The sequence below is a fragment of the Tiliqua scincoides genome, chromosome 11, assembly GCF_035046505.1.
Source record: "Tiliqua scincoides isolate rTilSci1 chromosome 11, rTilSci1.hap2, whole genome shotgun sequence".
NCBI classification, from domain to species: Eukaryota; Metazoa; Chordata; class Lepidosauria; order Squamata; family Scincidae; genus Tiliqua; species Tiliqua scincoides.
The window spans coordinates 15353301-15370270 of record NC_089831.1 but is presented as its reverse complement, the minus strand read 5'-3'; the positions used below and the strand labels follow the sequence as shown (position 1 = coordinate 15370270).

The following is a 16970-nucleotide window of genomic DNA, read 5'->3' as shown; positions in this document are numbered from 1 at the left end:
AGACTGGGGTCTCCCTGGGGGCTGGATTGCGGGACCCTGAGGGCCACAACGGCCCCCGGGGGCTGGGGTTTGCCCACTCCTGGGTCGACAGGGTGGCACCTGTGCCAGTGCAGGGATTAAGAACATAAGAACAGCCCCACTGGATCAGGCCATAGGCCCATCTAGTCCAGCTTCCTGTATCTCACAGTGGCCCACCAAATGCCCCTGGGAGTACGCCAGATAACAAGAGACCTCATCCTGGTGCCCTCCCGTGCATCTGGCATTCTGACATAGCCCATTGATAAAATCAGGGGGTTGTGCATACACATCATGGCTTGTACCCCGTAATGGATTTTTCCTCCAGAAACTTGTCCAATCCCCTTTTAAAGGTGTCCAGGCCAGTCGCCATCACCACATCCTGTGGCAAGGAGTTCCACAGACCAACCACACGCTGAGTAAAGAAATATTTTCTTTTGTCTGTTCTAACTCTCCCAACACTCAATTTGAGTGGATGTCCCCTGGTTCTGATGTTATGTGAGAGTGTAAAGAGCATCTCTCTAACCACTCTGTCCAACCCCTGCATAATTTCGTATGTCTCAATCATGTCCCCCCTCAGGCGTCTCTTTTCTAGGTTGAAGAGGCCCAAACGCTGTAGCCTTTCCTCATAAGGAAGGTGCCCCAGCCCCTTGCCAGGCTGCCCTGGGAAGAAGAAGGAAGAGGTCAGGGAGGCTCCTTGTGCCCAGGTGTTGGAGCCGGGTGCAAAGGAAGTGACTTTGGCTGCAGCCCTGTCCACACCTCCCTGGGAGTAAGCCCCATAGACTGCAGTGGAGCTTGCTTCAGAGTAGACATGCCTGGGCTCTACCCCTGCTGCCCCCTCCACTGCTGGCAGTCCCTGGCACAGGCAGTGGGGTTGCCCTCTGAGCCAGCCCTGGAGGAGGGCCCAGCCAGCCAGCCCGCCTGCTGCAGCAGCTGCGTGGAGCCTCCCGGCAGCCACCACGGGGCGATCCCGGGGCGGAGCTGCGCCTCCTCCGCCCCCTGCCCTTCCAATCTCCGCCCGGCTCCTGCTTAGGCGGGAAGCGCCGCTTGCCGGAGCGCTGCAGAGCCGGGCGCGCTGCGCACAGGTGAGCTGCGCACAGGTGAGCGCAGGCTGGGGGCGCCCTGGCAGGAGGGGTCCCCTTGGCGCCCCCCGTTCCTCTCCCCACGCCCAGCCCAGGGCGCAGCGGCGCCTGCCCGCGCGCATCTCCCCAGCCCGGGGTGCCTTGCCCTCCTCTGTGCGTGTGAACGCACGACTGCATGGGTGGTTCCAGGGGGCCCCCCACTTTCCAAGCCTGGGAGACTTGCAGCACCATCCTGGGCAGGGCTACTCAGAAGTAAGTCCCATTGTGTTCAGTGAGACTTGCTCCCAGGAAGGTGTGTTTAGGATTGCGGCCCTAGGCTGCACCCTTTCCTGAGAGTAAAGCCCCATTGTAGGCAGTGGCGCTTACTCTTGAGAGTAGGCAAGCCTAGGATGGTGCCCTTGCAACGCCCCCCCCCCTTGCACCTCTGCCTAGAAAGAAAGAAGACCCTCCCTTTGAATCCAGGGGGCATCCACCTCTGATTACGCCCACAGCATCCTTGGGCAGGAGGAGGAGGCACCTGGCTGGCAAAGTGTGGGGCTGGGGTGTCCTCAAGCTGCACCTGGGGGGTCACTCTACCTCTATCCTCCCCATCTATCTCTGGAGATTATTATTAACAGCACAATCCTATACAATTCAGTGTTTTCTCAAACTGTGGGTCGGGACCCACAAGGTGGGTCGTGAGCCAATGTCAGGTGGGTTCCCATTCATTTCAATATTTTATCTTTAATCTGTTAGACTTGATGCTACCCTGGTATGTAACTGCATCTGGGGAAATGTTACAGACTTGTACTTTTAACAAGCTACTGTGTATACTCTTTTAACAATGTTAGTAAATGGGACTTACTCCTGGATAAGCGTGGGTAAGATTTCAGCCTAGGATTGTGAAAAATTTTCCTGCTTGATGATGTCACTTCTCATCATGACATAACTTCCGGTGGGTCCTGACATATTCCCATTCTAAAAAGTGGGTCCCGGCGTTAAATGTGTGAGAACCACTGCTTTACATGTCTACCCAGAAGTAAGTCCCATTGCTTTCAGTGAGGATTATTCCCATGAAAGTGTGCTTAGGGTTGCAGCCTAACAGTATTTATATACCTATTTCGCCCCCCCCCCCAAAGTTCCCAAAGTACTTTACCCACAAAATCAAATGGCTCCCTGTCCCAAAAGGACCCACAATCTTTTCTTTTTATTGGCATTAGTATTAGTATTGTCATTTGTTTTTATTGTCATTGTTATTTTGCGTCTTTTTAAAAGGTGAGCCCTTTTGGGTCAGGGAGCAAGTAATTCAGCCATTTTCAACCACTGTGCCATGGCACATTGGTGTGCCACGAGTGGTCTACAGGTGTGCACCAGGAATTTGGGAGAAGGTCATTTATTAGTAGGGCCAATGGGAATGTGAGCCCCCCACTGGTAGCATAGGGTACCTTGGCAATTATCAAAAATCTGATGGTGTGCCTTGACAATTTTAGTGCCTTGTCAGTGTACCATGTGATGAAAAAGGTTGAAAATCACTGTACTAATTATTTGATTTTTCTCTGTAAACCACTTTTAATAAGTAGTAGGGTGTGTGTGGGAAGGGTGTATTTTTTTCCAAAATTTCCTGATTAAAGTAGTAAATTGTGGTGTTTTTATTCCAAGGGTGTCTTAATAAATTTGAATTATAAATTGTAGTTGCTTGAAAAACATACTAGGTAGGTGATACAGTATCAGCAGATGCAGCCACAGTGTTATTTCTAACTGGAAAAGTAATCTGTTTTAATTGCTGAAAAATGTCTTAAAACACTAAAATGTTGTGTTTTTATTCAGATATTTTAACACCAAAAAAGTGTTATGTGTTTTTAACAAAAAACAGCACACACCCCTAGTTATTAGGCATACAGGGTGCGTTTCCACCTAAGTTCATGAAGTAGTTGGTATAGGCAATGAAAATAAATAAAATAAGTATCTTTCCTTAAGAATATTTACTGCTTAACAGAGCAGGTTGTTTGAATGATTATTTGGAATACTTAATACTCCTCAACACACACACACACACACACACACACACACACACACACACACACACACACACAGTGTTACAGCAGCAACAAAATAAGTGAAGTGGTTTTACCCAGCTAAATAAATGGTTCCTGTCCCCAAAGGCCTGACAGTCTAAAAAAAGGCAACAGCCACTTAGAAAAGCTCCATGGTGGGGTACAGAGGGACAATTCTCTCCCCCCCCCCAATATAAGAGGATTACCACTTCATTCAGATGGTCTCTTTTAAGTGTTGCTTGCCTCACCTTACCCCATCCTATGCATGTTTACTTGGAAATTAAGTTTCACTTCAAAGTCAAAAACTTTATTAAGTGAGATTTCAAAGAAAGTAGCCCTCGGACTGCATCTGAACCATCTGTTGTCATTTTGGTGCTCCTACAGAAACAAAAGATCTTCAACGAACCAGCTATAGGCTTTTTTTTCTACCTGTGATTTCAATGTACCTAATTTGTTCTCTCTTTGCTATGTAGTGTGTGTTCTGCCTGTCAGCATGGCAGTACCTTTTGTGGAGGGCTGGGATCTAGTGCAGACCCTTGGAGAAGGTGCTTATGGAGAGTGAGTATGGCAAAATGCAACACACTGTGTGCAGAAATGAAAAAAAAAATGGGTTGCGTGTATGGATTGTAGAGCAAGGAACAGCTTGGTGAGTTGTCAAGTTGGCCTTGTCATCTATCAGAACTTTTAAAATCTTGAAGAAATTTAACTACAGTTATGGAACTGATTTTCCGAGCTTCGTATGAGAGAAAATGTATACTGTGGGTTGTGCAATATATAAGATTTAGTTATGGTGTGGAGAGGGTGGAGAGGGAGAAGATCTTTTTCTCTCACATTACTAGAACTAGGGATCATCCACTGAAACTGATTGTCAGAAGATCTAGGATGGACAAGGAGAGGTTCATAATTAGCTTGTGGAACACATTGCCCCAGGATGTAGTGTTGGCTTCTGGCTTGAGTGGCTTTAAAAGAAGGTTGCTGTGGCTATGTGGCAGTATGGGAAGAATGGTAGAAAAGAAGTGGCTTTTTAATTTTCTCCTGCTCACGGGCTTCCAGAGAAAACCGGTGTGCCATGAGACAAGATCCTAGACTATATAGACCTTTGGCTGATCCAGCAGGCCTTTTATGCTTTTAACTGCTGAATTTTATATTGAATAGTGAGGGAGCAGCCTGTATTGTCACTTTTCTTTCTTCCGAAAGCCCTGGATGCAAATAGAGATCCTGTCTAGCACTTAGTGAGGCTAATCTATACTGAGAGCTCAGATCCAACCAGCATAGGAGCACCGGCACCAAACAGCAGTTGCTACATCCTATACTGGATGAGAGCAGGCTGGAGGTCTCATTGGAGTAAGGGGACATTCATCCCCTTACCCTAAGTAATTCCCCAGCCGGTTCAATGGGGCTTTCTGGAGCTGCACCAGCCATTTAACTGGCACATACTCAAGAAGTCCTGTGTCATGCTTTCGATCCTGTGGGGGAGGGGGATAGGATTCAGCAAGGGAGGCCTCTGCCTGTCCCACCCCCCTCTCAGGGCTGTTCTGCCCCGTTCCACTCTCCTCCTGCCCTGTCATGCCTTCCCCATGCCCTTCTGCCACCATCACCACGCCACTCAGTGCTTTCCTGGTGTCTGCTGGCGGCTGGGCCTCCAAGCAGTGTTAAAGCAGCACATTCTTCCCTACCAGTGCTACAGCTAAAACACCGGTGCTAAGGCAGCATTAGATCTGGCTGCCCATCTGCTTAATTCCTCCTGTTCTCAGTTTTGGGACTGTTAGAAACTGCAGACTTGGAGTGTTTGGAGACTTGGAGCTCCTCTCCCCAGCCTCCATCACCTTTTTGCTTTGCATAGCACATCCAACCTGATGTTTCTTTTTTATATTCGCATTTATTTGGCTGGTTCTAATAAATATATCAGATTGCGGCTTTTAAAATATTTTAAAGTACCAACATGTCTACTCAGAGAGTTGTTTTTTTTTTTTTTAATGAATGAAGATAAATCTTAGACTAATGCAATTTTCTAGCAGCAATTTCCAGGCTTGAAAGCCTATTCATACTCTTGCTTTGCCTCTCTTCTTTAGGGTTCAGCTAGCCGTGAACAAGCGAACCGAGGAAGCCGTTGCAGTAAAGATTGTCGACATGAAGCGTGCTATGGACTGTCCAGATCAGATCAAGAAAGAGATATGCATTAACAAAATGCTAAATCACGAGAACATCGTGAAGTTCTATGGACACCGGCGAGAAGGCAGCATTCAGTATCTCTTCCTGGAGTACTGCAGTGGGGGAGAACTTTTTGACCGAATAGGTACAAGAAATCTTACAGGATAGGGGGATGGATCTTGGTATGATCTATCTTTGAGGTGATCTTAGAAATGTATTCAGTTCCCCTGCCATTCTTAGAGACATCTGCTCTTGCATCTGCTGAGAATTGCCTTTTGATATTCCATCTGCACCAAGTTTCAGCTGCAAAAACATTAGGGGTGCTTTCTTTGTGGCTGCAAAGTTGCAAAATTCAATTACCTTGCATTACTTATTGTTTGGACTTAGTACTTTTGTGTGTGCATTACTTGTGGTCTTTAGTTTGCTGCTTGCCCTTGAGCCATAAGGACAGAGCAGCTTGGAGTTAAGAAATGTGCATTCATTTCTCTGCAGCTTTCCCTTAGGAAAGCGTGCATCTTGTGCATGCTTTGTAATCTTCCCATGCCTCAGTTATGTGCATGGTAGGGACAGCTTTCTTTTGTACCTCTAGTATGCATAAATGCACATAGTCAATATTGTGAGTGGCTCAGGCATTGCAGTAATAGAGTGTAGGACTATGAGTAGTTAGATCTCTTTTAAGTGTTGCTTGTCTCATCTGATGCCTACAGTGAGAAGGCTTATATAAAGTGAAGACTTTGCAGATAACTGTGTTGAAAAACTAATAGTGGAGACAGTTATTCATATAAGCAATTACAGCAGCCATTGTTCTGCTCTCCTAGTTTCCAGTCTGACCTGGGGGAGTGTAAAGTTACCATTGCAGCATGATGCTTATGTGCCAAGTTGGCCACAGTCTATAGCAGGGGTGGCAGCACTCAGTTGTGTTCTTATGGTGTGCCAGAGTAGGGCAAGTGCAGAAAGTAATACATGTGCTTGTTCATAGCTCTTAAGAATGTTCACAATGGAGAAAAATATTCGTGGCTGCAGGGCTATTTACTGTCTTTCTTACTTGGCTGTGAGAGCAGGCACTTCATCCAACAGGTGGAGGAATGTGTCTGTGGTAGGGGCACACCAAATGATGATGCTAGTGGGCTGGATGTGGCATATGGGCCATAGTTTCAGAAATCTTGCTCTGGAGCAGGGGTGACCAGACCATAGCTTGTGAGCCACATATGACTCTTTGACATAGTGTATGGCTCTCAAAAATATGTTGGCTGAACTCCTTTTTGCATCACAATTAATATAAAAGGTAAATAAGAAATTTTTAAGCTTTATAATTATTTACACTGCATAAACTGAGAGTCCACTGGATTAAAGTGCAAGTTTAATATTTATGGGGAGTAAATATATTTCAGAATTTAAATGCTTCTTAAATATTGCAGTATCTGAAGTTTTTGTGGCATCTGATAAATATCTGAAATTTATGATATGTGGCTCAACATTAAGCAAGTTTGGCTACCCCTGGTCTGTAGAATGGTAGTGATTTATGAGCTGGGGGAATGTAGTGTTTAAATACCTTCCCCCCTGTCATGAATATGTACAGTTTAGGCCTAGGTTAGCATGTGAAGCCTGAACCAAACTAAGTCAGTAACGGAGAAGTGGCTCGTAATTCCTAGCTGCAAGAATGTGAGTAAACAAACAAAAAGATTGTTGTCTCTCCTTTGCTGGCCAGAAAGGACAGACAACAAGAATTACAACCCATTGGAATGTTTAACACCTCAGTAGACTGAGGGGCGCCTGATCAAGCGGAGTGGAATGCAGCTATGGATCTCCAGTTTGGATGGGTAAGAACTAGGAGGGCTGGCAACCAGACCCACTCCGAGAAGGTTCTGTCCTCAGAAGTTTCTGATTGGACAGTCTAAATAGTAGTTTCTCTACTATTCACAGTCCTATTAGAATCAGGACTAATTCTGATTTTCTAATTCTGATCAATTCTGACTAAATCAGAATCTGATTTAACAACTAGAATCCTGAGTTATTTTTCCCCCTAATAGTTACCAATGCACAAAATGTGTCTTCCAACAGAGCCTGATATAGGAATGCCTGAGGCCGATGCCCAGAAGTTTTTCCACCAGCTTATAGCTGGCGTGGTAAGTCTCTTTTCTGTTATTTTATCAAGCTGATTATGTTTTCTTGGGAGAACATGGAACTGATAGCTCTCATCATTTTTTAAAGGTCTACCTGCACAGCTTGGGAGTTACACACAGAGATATTAAACCTGAGAATCTTTTGCTAGATGAACGTGGTAAGTACAAATCATTCAAAGGGTCTGGAGGTCAGTGACTGTTGGAAACGGGGTGGAAAACCTTTCCCGTTTGGGGGTGTTGCGCGCACATGCTTTTAAAGAAGGAATGAGGATATTAGTTTTGAGAAAAAGGAACGTAGGATGAGCCCCCCTGGTTCAGGCCAAAAATTCTAGCAGTCCAGCATTCTGTTTTCAATATTTTTCTGCAGGCAGGACACGAAGAAAATAACTCTTCCCCCCTCCCCCTTAGTTTATTCACAGTATTCAGCATTTGTGACTTGGGATGCTCCATGTAACAATTCGGGCAGGAGGTCTGGTCTAGAGGGTAGAGCCTCCACTTGCCTGAAGATAACATCCACAAGGTCGCCAGTTTGAGGCCACCGGCACCGTGCGACCTTGAAGCAGCTGACAAGCTGAAGCCGAGCTATTCCATCTGCTCCGAGCGTGGGAGGATGGAGGCCAGAATGTGAAACCAGATCAGAGTGAAACATCTGGACTGTTGTGGTTCTTGAAAGATAGAACCTTCTTTCAATTGTAAAAATCCCTGCCGGGGTTTAATCAGCCTGCCTATGTAAACCGCCTTGAATAAAGTCTTGAATAAAGACCAAGAAAGGCGGTATATAAATACCTGTATTATTGTTTTATTATTATTAATTCATTTAACTGTTTTTGATTGGAGCAAGGAAGTGGCAAGGCCTGATGCCCTCTGATGCATCAGTTTCATTAAAAGTCAGTAGGACACAGTGCTGAGCCAGCTTGGTTAGGGAGACCAACTTTATTTTCTGCTTCTTCTTTGTGTAGATAACCTCAAAATTTCCGACTTTGGGCTAGCAACCATATACAAGTACAACGGCCGTGAGCGATTGTTGAACAAATTATGTGGCACACTCCCGTATGTCGCCCCGGAAGTACTTAAAAGAAAAGAATTCCACGCTGAGCCGGTTGACATCTGGTCATGTGGAATAGTTCTCACTGCTATGTTGGCTGGAGGTAAGAGATACCCGAGTGATTGTGTGTCTCATTCTGCTAAACATGGGTTTGTCTCTTAGCAAAACTATCAGCATGTCTTTATACTATGTAAAGCTTAGCTGTCACATATGTGTTATCTGCTGGGAATTTAGGATATTCATTTATTTAGAACCATACAGAGTGATTTGCTGAGGTTTTAAAACTGGTAATAATTTTGAGGTAATTATACTAACTTGGTAAACTGATTGTTGCCCTTTCTTCCCTAGCCTTTGGGTATCTTCCTTTAATAGTGTTAACATTTGCTTGAACATAAGAAGAACCTTGCTGGATCAGCCAAATGCCCATCTAGTCCAGCTTCCTGTATCTTACAGTAGCCCACCAGATGTCTCAGGAAGCACATAAGACAACCTGTATCCAATTGCCACTCCCTTGCATCTGGTATTCAGAGACAGCCTACTTCTAAAACCAAGAAGTTGTGTATACCTTGAAACCATGTGTATGCTTGTAACCATGGACTTTTCCTCCAGAAATTTGTTCAATCGGCTTTTCAAGGCATCTAGGCCAAATGCCATCACCACATCCTGTGGCAAGGAGTTCCACAGGTTAATTATACACTGGGTAAATAAATATTTCCTCTTGTCTGTTCTAACGCTCCTAACTCTCAATTTTGGTGGATGTCCCCTGGTTCTGGTGTGTGAGAGGGAAAAGAACATCGCTCTATCCGTTCTAACCATCCCCTGCTTAATTTTGTATGTCTCAATTATGTCCCCCCCACCTCATTTTTTTCTAGACTAAAGAGCCCCTAAAAGCTGTAGCCTTTCCTCATAAGGGAGATGCCCCAGCCCAGTAATCATTTTGGTCACTTTGCAATATACTTGTTTTGAAAACCATTGTTTTTAATGTCTCCCCCCCCCCCGCATTCCAGCTCCAATTAACTTTTCTGAAATGTGGCTTCCTTTCTTGCAGAATTGCCATGGGACCAGCCCAGTGACACTTGTCAAGAATACTGTGACTGGAAAGAAAAGAAGATATACCTTCCACCATGGAAGAAAATTGATTCGTTGCCTCTGGGTATCTCAACTGACCAACTATCCTTATTACAACCTTATTTGGCTTTGCAAAGAAACAGGAGTGGCATTTTAGCAATTTAGAGAAACACCTAAAATCCAAAGAGACTGATTTATATAAATCATTTTAAAATTTATTTGAAGCTGGGAGTGGGATCTGGTACCTGCATTTTGCCTTATTGCGGATGCCAATGCAGGGTGACCAGATGTCCTCTTTTTCAAGGACATGTCCTCTTTTTTAGGCTCTTCTTTTCCAAGGACATGCCCTCCTTTTCCTTTGAGCAGGCAGCGCAGAGCCTTCTTGTAATAAATTATGTGTAATATAGTTTTAAATTTAATAATATGTAATATGGTGTTTAAGTTAACCCCATGAAATCAATATATGAGTGTTTTTAGCTTTTATTTTGCTATGTCCTGCATTTTTCTTGGATGTCCTACATTTTGGGGTGCCTGGTCCTCTTGTGGTTATAAGTTCTGGTCACCCTGTGCCAGTGTATACTGGGGTCCCAGAGTAGATGGGCTGAATGGAATGGAATTCAGCCCCATCTAGTGGCAGAATGCAGTATAGCATGTCATTCTTGGGTGATGATAGGAGAGAGGAACCCCCCCTGCAGCCTGGAAGTGGGTCTTTAAAGCTATTTTTAACCCTGAGAACTTTGGAAACAGTGCAGTTTTGCAGTGCCAAGATAGAAGTGCTGGTTTTAGTGCTTTTTATTGATGTTAAACACATTCATGCTAGGACCCTTGTATTCATGGATTTCCGTATCTGCAAAGGGATCTGGAATGGAAGCCAAATGGGTACAGAGTTCCCACCGTATACTTGCACTCAAAGCAAGTTCAAGGCCATCCCAGTTTTGACTAAACTTAGCTAAACTTTAACTAAACTAAACTGAACTTTTTAGCTATCTGGAAAACATCTAAAGTTATAGAAATAATTTTTTTTTATTTCTTTGCAGCTTTACTCCTCAAAATATTAACCGAGGATACCTCATCAAGGCTTACTGTAACAGACATTACAAAAGATAAATGGTACACAAAACCTTTAAAGAAAGGTAAATTTCTTAAATGCGTTGTGGTACATTTAGCTGTAACTTTTAAGTCTTGTGATGTCTACAAGGTTTTAGTGGCTTCTTTATTTTGATAGTATATCGCTGTTGAACTGTATTTTTAAGGCTTGAAATTCATATTTTATTCATTTAAACTTCAGTTGAGAATTTCATTTGCTGCTTCACTCTATTGCTAATTGAGCCTTATGTGTTGGTATACCCATGTTTGGGATAAGAGTATTTGTTTATTATATTTTTATGCTGCCCTTTCTCCAAGTAGCTCAGAGTGATGGTCATAGTTCCTCCCCTCCTTTTGTCCTCACAACAACCCATTGAGGCAGGTGAGTCTGAGAGAGCATGACTGGCTCAAGGTTACCCAGAAAGCTTCATGGCAGAGTGGAGATTTGAACCTGGCTGTTCCAGGTCTTAGTCCAGCTCCCAAACCACTTCAGATGTTAGTTCTTCCCATGTAAGGATCCCCCTGCACATGTGACTTGTGGAAATTCTCTGAATAAATGCTTATGATGTGGAAAGCAGTTTGTCTACAAGTTTAGCATTAGCAACTGAAGGGCTTGATCAACATAATTGTGCATATCATTTTGGGTTCTCTTGCTTTCACTTGACCTGTAGAGCTGATCCCACTATTGATGGAACTTGCATAGCTTACTTTAAATTTACATTTAAAGAAATAGAGATAGAATAGAAATAGGTCTGTAGAAATAGATCTGAAGCTTTGTGTTTAGCTCCTTCTGGATCTTTGGAAGAGTGACAAGGATGAACTGGCTCAAATTGCTAAAATGCTCAGGCTGCCTTTAATTAGCAGAAAAGTTATAGCCTCTAGCCTTACACTATGAAGCACTGATTTTTGGAGAGAATCTGTGAAAGTTATGTAAGTCCTTAACAATAAATGACTAAAACTTGTTCTTCTGAACCCTGATTGATCACAGTGTTTTTCTCTCTAGGTATTAAGCGTCCTTGGGTCTCATCAGGGGGCCTTTCTGACTCTCCAGGTGGTTTTTCAAAACACATTCGGTCCGATATGGACTTCTCCCCAGTGAAAAGTGCACGCAGGTGAAAAAATATGTACTAATTGTGTTAAAAATCTTACATTTCACCTTTAGTCTGATGGCAGCATCTGTATATAGCTGGATTCTGTATTTGACTGTTTGGTATTTGTAGATGGACTTGCCTGTAATATCTCATTCTAGGTCAGTGATGCACATACTTATTTGTATGGGCCAATGCATCTTACAGTAGCGTTTCAGAGTAATTAGCACTAGAAAATATAACATTACTGTGCCCCTGACTATATTTGTGTGTGTGTGTGTTGTTGCAGTGAGGAAAAAATCACCTCGCATTCCCAGCCAGAACCACGCACTGGCCTTTCTGTGTGGGACAACAGTCCAGCCAGCATTGACAAACTAGTCCAAGGGTTCAGCTTCTCGCAGCCGGCCTGCCCTGAACACATGTTGTTGAATAGCCAATTAGTTGGCACCCCAAGTTCTTCACAGGTAATGTTGCCTAATGAAAGGGAGAAATAACTTTTCAAGAACAAGTGATTTGGCCATTGGATCCATTTTCAGGTTTTCTTGTTGTTGAACCTTATACCAGCACTTGTGCATTTTTCACTTCATAAGTGTGTGTGTGTGTGTGTGTGTGTGTGTTTTCTTCATTTAACCACCTAAATATAATGGATTTGGTGCTTATGCAAAATATTTTGTATCCATTACGGGGTACAAGCCATGATGTGTATGCGCAACCTCCTGATTTTAGAAATGGGTTATGTCAGAATGCCAGATGCAAGGGAGGGCACCAGGATGAGGTCTCTTGTTATCTGGGGTGCTCCCTGGGGCATTTGGTGGGCCGCTGTGAGATACAGGAAGCTGGACTGGATGGGCCCATGGTCTGATCCAGTGGGGCTGTTCTTATGTTCTTAACTACATTTCCCAGGAAGCCTTGCAGATCTTCTTGTGATCTGGTGTGCTCCCTGGGGCATTTGGTGGGCCGCTGTGAGATACAGGAAGCTGGACTAGATGGGCCCATGGTCTGATCCAGTGGGGCTGTTCTTATGTTCTTAACTACAATTCCCAGGAAGCCTTGCAGATCTTCTTGTTATCTGGTGTGCTCCCTGGGGCATTTGGTGGGCCGCTGTGAGATACAGGAAGCTGGACTAGATGGGCCTATGGCCTGATCCAGTGGGGCTGTTCTTATGTTCTTATTTTTGTCATTAATTTTTTTTTTCCCTAAAACCTGTTTGGAAAAATAAAACAGTCCTGCAGTTTGGGTGAAAACCTGACATCTAGCCTTTTAAATCAAGTAATTTTTGAGAAAAAAAATCACTTAATTGCCTTAATGACATTGTTTCTCTCTCAAACACACATATAGAACCCTTGGCAACGCCTAGTGAAGAGAATGACCCGTTTCTTTCTCAAGCTGGATGCTACCCAGTCTTACGATGTCTTGAAGGAGGTTTGTGACAAGATGGGCTACATCTGGAAAACAGGATGCACTAACCAGGTAAAGATAGCGTTTTTGGAATGCGTAAAATATACCTGTTGGCTACGAGAGACACATTTAGAAAACATTGGTTTTGAAGGGCCCTTCACTATATTTTTTTTCTGATTTAGTTACCAATGTGTTCTAAGACAAAACAAAAGATTTGAAAACTTTTTTCCACCCAGTAAAAAGTATTCACTGTTTCCTTGGAAGGTCACCATTTCAACTACAGACCGAAGAAACAACAAATTGATTTTTAAGGCAAACCTGATGGAAATGGAAGAGAAAATTCTTGTGGATTTCCGTCTGTCTAAGGTATGCCTGATCATGCAACAGACTTTTAATTATGGGAACAGGAGACCTTTGGCAGTTACATTAGATACCTTTTAACAAATCAGACTTAGCATTTTTATAGGGCACATTATAAAGTAATCTTGATTTGACTTGACTTACCTTGACCCAGCCTTCCAGTGTTCTTAATCTGTAAAATTTTACAAAATGGGGGCTTTGGGGGGGGGGATACATATCTTTACTTGGCCCAGGAAGCCGTGAATTGTTCTAGTTCTCCCTAATAGATCCTCTCTGCAGAGTTTTACAGACTTGCTTCCCAAATCCCAAAACAGTTCTGACACCAAGAGTTCCAGAGTTCTAGAATGCTCTCCAGACTTTGTTGTTTTTGTAAAGCACTTCAAATTTTCCAGACCCTTTCCATAGATTAGAAAATGTTCCTGCCTGCATGTTTACACTACAGAAAGAGAGTAGGGTGGGAGAGGGAAGAGGAGAACAAGCCAGTTTGATTGTCAAAACTTTTCACATGCATAATGAGCAGGTGGAATGGAGATACATAGGAAGCTGATTCAGACCATTGATTTATGTAGCTCACTATTGCCTCCATGGGTGGAAGTAGCACTCCAGGGTTTCAGACCGGAGCTCTGCCTGGAGATGTCAGGGATTGAACTTGGAACTTTGTGGCATGCAAGTCCTGTACGCTTCCACTGAGCTTACGATACCGGGGAAGGTGGAGCCAAATAGCAGCTAAACAAAGCTGATGGAGTGGTTTTTCAACACAGCGAACCTCTCGGAGATGTCAGAATTTGTTACAATGAATAATTGTATAGCTATCTGAAAATAAAGAAATATCTAAATGTTTTCAATACAAGCATTACATTTAGACCCAAATCCTAACCAACTTTCCAGAACTGACATAGCTCTGCCAATGGGGCATGTGCTGCATCCTGTAGTTGGAGGGCTGTCACAGAGGCCTCCTCAAGATAAGGGAATGTTTGTTCCACTACCTCAAAGCTGCATTTCCCTTACGGTAGTGCTTGAAAGTTGGTTAGAATTGCGCCCTCAATCTCATAATGCGGTGCATACATCAGGAGTATTCTGCTAGTTCCTACTCCATTGCAAGAAAGCATCTGTCCTCCCATTCTGCAGGTTTATACAGCAAGAGAAAGAGCTATTGTTGCAATATAAAATTACTGATGGAATAAGGTGTTGGTATTCTCTCCCTGCACAAGAGCACATGGGAGAATGGTTGCTAACAGAGAGGGTCCAACTGTGTTGTTTCTGTGGATGCTCCAGCTAACGTGTCTGTTTCCAGCTATACAGACTGATCTGTGTTTTTCTATGTAGGGTGATGGTTTGGAGTTCAAGAGGCATTTCTTGAAGATCAAGGGGAAGCTGAGCAATGTTGTTGGTGCACAGAAGTTGTGGCTTCCGGCCACATGATCGCATTCCACCGGGAGTCCTATCAGTGCTGGCTGTTGCGATTTTGCCTTGGCGTTTTCTGCAAAGGGACAGTTCCACCTCCTGTGGTCTGAGCTTCAGACATGCAGTGGGACTCTTTCTTTTTTTAACAGACGTGCATGTAATGTGCACATAATACTGGGCAATGACAGCTGTGAAAGTACACATTTACTTGTGACAGAGTTGCCTGTGTGGCTTAGCTTATTGATTGCCCCTGGCTTTCAGTGAGTGTGTGCTAGTGTAAGTCATTTTACATCTGTGATGAACTGCAATGCAGGCATCTGGGCCTAGAATGACTTACACAAACACACACACACTGTTTTCCCAAACTGCTGCAGTGCTGATATCATACAAAGTGAGCTTGGGGAGGGGGAGAAGAAGCTGCTTTTTTTGTAAAATGTAACACCTTCCCAGCATTTACAATTTAAGGCCAAGCTGCCATTCTCTTTAGATAAATGTGACCATAGAGAATCGTTACGCCACTTTGTTGAGTTTATTTTGTTTGGGCAGGGTTTCTGCTAGAAGCTGTGCAGTTCTAGTGTACTGCTCCTATTTTTATTAGTTTTTCCTTAAAGAAACCTTACTCCTCTTTAGATACTAATCTAGTATCTGAACGGATACTAATCAAGGTCTGTTCCCTTATTTTCTGTGTGTAAGTCTTCTTTGTTTCCTCCCAAGATATAGATCTAGATTGTAGCAAACCTACTAAGCCTCTGGAATGGAAATATGTAAATAAGCATGAGATGGGACAGAACAACAGACTCTTACATTTTGTGGTTTTCTTTTTGCTCTTTGCGGGTTACAAGAGCCTGATACCTTGTGGTCCATTTTAATGGTGCCTTGCCCTTTCTGGAAGGGCCAGAAACCATATTTCTGAGCGTCCTTCTTAATCATACTTAAATGTATAATAATGTGATTTTTTTTTAAAGTGAAAAAAGCCAAATGAGCCTTTTACAAAATAAAGTATGTTCTCACCTTGAAAGAAAACAAAGCATTGCCAATGTGTGTGGAGTATAATTTAGCTTCTTTTGCTATAGAAATCCTATTTTATTTCTCAAAAAAGGGAGTATTTTTTATGGTCACTAAAAAGTCATTTTCGTAACACCTGGACAAATCACAAAGGGAGATAGTTTAGGCAGGCCAGCTGGAGGAATGCTTTGATTATGTGATTATGTGATCACTAGAGAGAAACCTGGGGGAGAGGAGGTCTCGACAGCTGGGGCAGGATGATTGGCAACTCCATGTATCTCAAACCTCTGAGCAGTGCAGGGGTGGGGAAGGTGTAATGAGTAGGGGGTGGGTGGATCAGGTCTCTGGAGAGGGGAGAATCAGCGGCAGCCACACACACCATATCCTATCCCTCCCCAGGCTTGGAATCCTAACACTACTCAGACTTGCCCCAGCAAGTTAGCAAGCGCAAGTCCAAGTAGACCTGTTGTGAAGGTTGGGGCTTTCCCCAATTCAAGGGGACAAGTTTCCCCTTAGCTCAAGGAGACCTCCAGCCTGCTCAATTTCAGCATAGGATGCAGAGTGGCTGCACTGGTCATGCTGCAGTGGAACTGGTTGGGATTGGGCTGCCCATCTCTTGAGGATCACAGAAAAAATTAATCTCTGGGACACAAAGTCCACGAATGCATATCACTTGCAAAAAGCAGCAAATCAAATTCTGCCATAGTTTTAGCAAAGCCTGTGTCTCTAGAGCAGGGGGTGCCCAAACCCCGGCCCTGGGGCCACTTGCGGCCCTCGAGGCCTCTCAATGCGGCCCTCAGGAAGCCCCCAATCTCCAGTGAGCCTCTGGAGATTTTTTGAAGCCCACACTGGCCTGACACAACTGCTCTAAGCGTGAGGGCGACTGTTTGACCTCTCACGTGAGCTGTGGGATGAGGGCTCCCTCCACTGCTTGCTGTTCACCTCTGTGATGCAGTAGTGGCAGCAAAGGAAAGGCCAGTCTTGCTTTGTGCAAGGCCTTTTATAGGCCTTGAGCTATTGCAAGACCTTCATTCATTCATATAAGTTCATCTTTTACATAAGTTTACATAAATGAATATATTAATTTATAATGTAAATTAATTCTTTTTTTC

At 43.8% G+C, this 16970-nt stretch overlaps 1 protein-coding gene across 2 annotated transcripts; it reads left to right on the top strand.

Annotated features, from left to right (window-relative positions):
* The first annotated feature begins 1027 nt into the window (after positions 1-1027).
* On the top strand, positions 1028-15831 carry CHEK1 (checkpoint kinase 1). Of its 2 annotated transcripts, none has more exons than XM_066639433.1 (13): positions 1028-1115; positions 3604-3688; positions 5203-5426; positions 7343-7407; positions 7493-7562; positions 8364-8552; positions 9498-9602; positions 10555-10650; positions 11607-11715; positions 11981-12155; positions 13030-13161; positions 13354-13455; positions 14776-15831. In XM_066639433.1, the coding sequence occupies exons 2-13, from the start codon at positions 3624-3626 to the stop codon at positions 14869-14871; spliced, it is 1428 nt and encodes a 475-aa protein (XP_066495530.1). In that variant the 5' UTR covers positions 1028-1115; positions 3604-3623; the 3' UTR covers positions 14872-15831. The 2 variants fall into 2 exon arrangements, with proteins under 2 accessions (XP_066495530.1, XP_066495531.1); XM_066639434.1 differs by having other exon boundaries at positions 1033-1100.
* Positions 15832-16970: the final 1139 nt, after the last annotated feature.

Coding starts and splice junctions, on each gene's coding strand:
- CHEK1 (XM_066639433.1), top strand. CDS start 3,624: ATGGCAGTACCTTTTGTGGAGGGCTGGGATCTAGTGCAGACCCTTGGA. Junction 3,689..5,202: donor GGAGAAGGTGCTTATGGAGA/GTGAGTATGGCA, acceptor TCTCTTCTTTAG/GGTTCAGCTAGCCGTGAACA. Junction 13,162..13,353: donor AAACAGGATGCACTAACCAG/GTAAAGATAGCG, acceptor TTTCCTTGGAAG/GTCACCATTTCAACTACAGA.